Below are 4831 nucleotides of genomic sequence, written 5' to 3' on the forward strand. Positions count from 1 at the left end.
AAAAAAAAAAAAAAAAAAAAAAAAAAAAAAATAGCCGGGCGTGGTAACAGGCGCCTGTAGTCCCAGTTACTAGGGAGGCTGAGGCAGGGGAATGGTGTGAACCCGGGAGGTGGAGCCTGCCATGAGCCGAGATCACACCACTGCACTCCAGGCTGGGCGACAGAGCAAGACTCCATCTCAAAAAAGATAAAAGAAAAACACATTTCAACAAAACATTATGAAGGAGTGAGTTATCACCCTCACACAAAATGAGAAAAAAGAAATTAAGTATCGATTTGATCAAAGACTGTGTTCACAAGTCCACGTGAAGGTATTTTTGAACATTTTTTCTCTATTGTTGCATTTTATTGTACTTTTTCATGAAAGATTATCAGATTCTGTAAGTCACTGTGGAAGTCTTGGTTTTATGGACAATATAAAAAATACACAAATAGAAAGAAAACATTGGGCCAGGCGTGGTGGCCCATGCCTGTTGTCCCATCACTTCGGGATCATGCGATTGCACTCTAGGCTGGGCGACAGAGCAAGACTCTGTCAAAAAAAAAAAAAAAAGATGTGAGCTGATAAGATACTACCAAAACTTATTTCAGAAGTAATTGTTTTTTGCTTTATTAAAAAACAGGCTCACGTGGTGGCTCTTACCTGTAATCCCATCACTTTGGGAGGCCGATGCGGCTGGGTCACTTGAGTCCAGGAGTTAAACACCAGCCTGGACCACATGGCAAAATCCGGTCTCTACAAAAAACAAAGACATCTGGCCAGGCGAGGTGGCCCATGCCTGTAATCCTACCACTCTGGGAGGCGAAGGTGGGCAGATCGCTGGAGGTCAGGAGTTCAAGACCAGCCTGTCCAACATAGAGAAACCCATCTCTGCTGAAAATACAAAAATTAACCAGGCATGGTGGTGCACGACTGTCGTCTCAGCTACTCAGGAGGCTGAGACAGGAGAATCACTTGACCCTGGGAGATGGAGGTTGCAGTCAGGCAAGATCATGCCACTTCACTCCAGACTAGGCGACAAAAAGAATCTCAAAAAAAAAAAAAAAAAAAAAAAAAAAAACCCGCAAACATTAGCCAGGTCTGGTGGGGCACGCCTGTGGTCCCAGCTGCTCTCCAAAGGCAGAGGTGGGAAAATCACTTGAGCCCAGGAGGTTGCAGCTGCAATGAGCTGTGAACCTATCACTGCACTCCAGCCTGGGCAACAGTAAGAGTGTCTCAATATAATTAAAATGAAGGGCCGGGCGCGGTGGGTCAAGCCTGCAATCCCACCACTTTGGGAGGCCGAGACGGGCGGATCACGAGGTCAGATCGAGACCATCCTGGCTAACACGGTGAAACCCCGTCTCTACTAAAAAATACGAAAAACTAGCCGGGCGAGGTGGCGGGCGCCTGTAGTCCCAGCTACTCGGGAGGCTGAGGCAGGAGAATGGCGTGAACCCGGGAGGCGGAGCTTGCAGTGAGCCGAGATGGCGCCACTGCACTCCAGCCTGGGTGACAGAGCCAGACTCCGTCTCAAAAATAAAAAATAAAAAAAATAAAAAGCAACTAATGAAATGAAGATGAACTAGAAAGAAAAGGAAACGCATTACAAAAAGAGAACAAAAGCATTTTTAATATTCCTTTTGTCAGGTTTCCTGTAGTAACAGAGACTCAGTCACTTTTTTTTTTTTTTTTTTGTATGTTTAGTACAGACGAGGTTTCACCATTTTGGCCAGGATGGTCTGAATCTCCTGACCTCGTGATCCGCCCGCCTTGGCCTCCCAAAGTGCTGGGATTACAGGCGTGAGCCACCGCGCCTGGCCAAGACTCAGTCACTTCACTCTCCAACTCTCTACCCCATCAATGAAAAGGGAAGAGGGTGATCCACAACTAACGAGTTAAGTCACTGTCCTCTGGTCTCTGACACCATCGTTATAAAATGAACGACATTTAGAGACAGCCGTTTTGCAACTTTCCTTCTCATCTGTATAATTTAAACAAATTTTAAATTTCTTACCTTCTAAACAGAGAAAGCAACATGTCATCACTTCCTCATCACATCCAACCAACTCACCGTCCATCTGCACCCAGGGTCCCTCCTCGTCTTCATTACTGTTTCCCTCCCTCATTCTGTACATAGCTCTTTCTCACCTTCTCTCTCTATTTCTTCTCTGCATTTCCCCATGGGTTTCTGCTCATTTTGTGTCCCACTTCTTTCCTACCCCATTCTTAAAACTTGTTTCACCTCTTGTTCTTCTTTCTCACTAATCTTTTCACTGTCCCCAATCTCCCCCTTGTCCTGAGGCAAGAGAATAGGATCTGGAGACAGGGAACATAAGGCCGATTCACACTTCATTCAAGACAGAAAATATCCTCTCCATATGGCCCACGCTGAGTAAATGACCTCGTATCTTTCCTTCATCCACTTCATTTACATAGGGCATACAGAAAATTAAGAACACACTTCCATTTGCTATGGAACTTAAAGAAATAATTACGAATAAGCTTAATTAAGGAGGTGAGAAGCTTTTACATTAAAATCTACAAACATTGATCAAAAAAACTAGAGATACGACCCATATTGATGGATTAGAAGTATTAATATTGTTTAATAATTATACAAACCAGTGTGATTCAGATTCAACACAATACCCATACAAATCCCTATCAGTTTTTGTTAAACAAAAAACAGGCTGGAAAAAATGACTCACGTCTGCTAGTCAGGCTGCTCTCAAACTCCTGACCTCAAGTGATCTATCTGCCTTGGCCTCCCGAAGTGCTGGGATTACAGGCGTGAGCCACCCTGCCCAGTCCAATCTTCTTAACATAAACACTTTAATATCAATTAATGCTTGAACTCAAAGTTAAGTCAACTCAAACTGAAGTCAACGCTGAATTGACTCTAATATCAATTAACGTGTGATGGTTTGCTATACTCATGGCATTTGCAACGATTATCTCAAGAATGAATTTTCTGATGTTCTTCAAGGAGTGACCTCAGAGTGAAGATATTTTACACTTACAGTATTTGTAAGCTTTCTTTCCAGTATAGATTCTCTGATGTTTAATGAGCTGTGAACGTGAAGGAAAGGCTTTGCCACAATCATCACACTTGTGAGGTTTCTTTCCTGTATGAATTCTCCTATGTTTTGCATACGATGAAGCTTGACTGAAGACCTTGCCACAATCATGACATTTGTAAGGTTTCTCTCAAGGTATGAACGATGTCTGAAAATTTTCCCACATTTGTCACACTTGTAACATCTCACTTCATTATGGATTCTCCAATGATTTACAATGGTTGTAGCGTTACTGAAGACTTTGTGACAATCATTACATTAGTAAAGTTTCCCTATACCATGGATTGCTTAATGGTGAATAAGTGTTGACTGCCCATTAAAGGCTCTGTCACACTCATTACACTTTTAAGTTTTCTCTCCAGTGTGAATCCTAGTATGTTCTGCCAGGTGTGAAACACTCCTGAAAGCCTTGTCACAAACTCTTACATTTGTATGATTTCTCTCCAGTATGAATTCTGTCTTTCGAGGCTTGATTGTGACTGTAAACTTTGTCACATTCTTCACATTTGTAAGGTTTCTCTCCAGTATGAATTCAATGATGCCATGCAAGCTTTGCTTTTTGACTAAAAACTTTACTACATTCATTACACTTGTAAGGTTTCTCTCCAGTATGAATTGCCTTACGAATTACAAGGACTGAATTTTGACTGAAGGTCTTGCCACACTCATTACACTTGAAAAGTTTCTCTCCAGTATGAATTCTATGATGATGTGCAAGGTGTGGTTTTCGATTAAAAACCTTGCCACATTCATTACACTTGTAAGGTTTCTCTCCAGTATGAATTATCCTGTGATTTTCAATGTTTGATTTGAAATGAAAAGTTTTATCACATTCTTCACATTTGTAAGGTTTCTCTCCAGTATGAAGTCTATAATGGTATACAAGGGATGACATCTGACTGAATGTCTTGCCACAATCATTACACTTATAAGGTTTTTCTCCAGTATGAATTCTCCTATGTCTTTCAAGGTTTGCTTTGAAACTGAAAGCTTCATCACATTCTTCACATTTGTAAGGTTTCTCTCCAGTATGAACTCTACGATGGTATATAAGGGATGACATCTGAATGAAGATCTTGCCACACTCATTACACTTGTAAGGATTCACTCCAGTATGAAGTCTACAATGGCGTGTAAGGGATGACTTGTGACTGAAGGTCTTGCCACATTCATTACACCTGTAAGATTTCTCTCCAGTATGAATTCTTCTGTGTGTTTCAAGGTTTGATTTGAAACTGAAAGCTTCATCACATTCTTCACATTTGTAAGGTTTCTCTCCAGTATGAAATCTACGATGCTATACAAGGGATGACATCTGACTGAAGGTTTTGCCACACTCATTACACTTGGTTTCTCACCAGTGTGAAATCTACGATGACATGCAAGGTTTTGCTTCCAATTAAAGACCTTGCCACATACATCACATTTATATTGTTTGTCTCCTAAATGGATTATCTGATGTTTCCTTAAGAGTGATCTATAGGCCGGGCGCGGTGGCTCAAGCCTGTAATCCCAGCACTTTGGGAGGCCGGGATGGGCGGATCACGAGGTCAGGAGATCGAGGCCATCCTGGCTAACATGGTGAAACCCCGTCTCTACTAAAAAATACAAAAAACTAGCCGGGCGAGGTGACGGGCGCCTGTAGTCCCAGGTACTCGGGAGGCTGAGGCAGGAGAATGGCGTAAACCCGGGAGGCGGAGCTTGCAGTGAGCTGAGATCCGGCCACTGCACTCCAGCCTGGGCGACAGAGCGAGACTCCGTCTCAAAAAAAA

The 4831-nt window shown here is 42.5% G+C and overlaps 1 protein-coding gene and 1 pseudogene across 1 annotated transcript in view; both read right to left on the bottom strand.

Moving 5' to 3' along the window:
* Positions 1-2089, bottom strand: part of LOC112611920 — a 12623-nt pseudogene extending 10534 nt beyond the window's left edge.
* A 1502-nt stretch (positions 2090-3591) lies between these two features.
* LOC112612455 (zinc finger protein 813-like) overlaps positions 3592-4831 on the bottom strand; it is a 7572-nt gene continuing 6332 nt past the window's right edge. The window contains exons 4-7 of the mRNA XM_025367028.1: positions 4406-4543; positions 4205-4250; positions 4152-4166; positions 3592-4021 (exon numbers count right to left, since the gene is read on the bottom strand). Coding sequence (XP_025222813.1) covers positions 3592-4021; positions 4152-4166; positions 4205-4250; positions 4406-4543 — 629 coding nt within the window. The remainder of the gene's footprint in view (positions 4022-4151; positions 4167-4204; positions 4251-4405; positions 4544-4831) is intronic.

The sequence above is a fragment of the Theropithecus gelada genome, chromosome 19 (assembly GCF_003255815.1).
Source record: "Theropithecus gelada isolate Dixy chromosome 19, Tgel_1.0, whole genome shotgun sequence".
In the NCBI taxonomy this organism is placed as follows: Eukaryota; Metazoa; Chordata; class Mammalia; order Primates; family Cercopithecidae; genus Theropithecus; species Theropithecus gelada.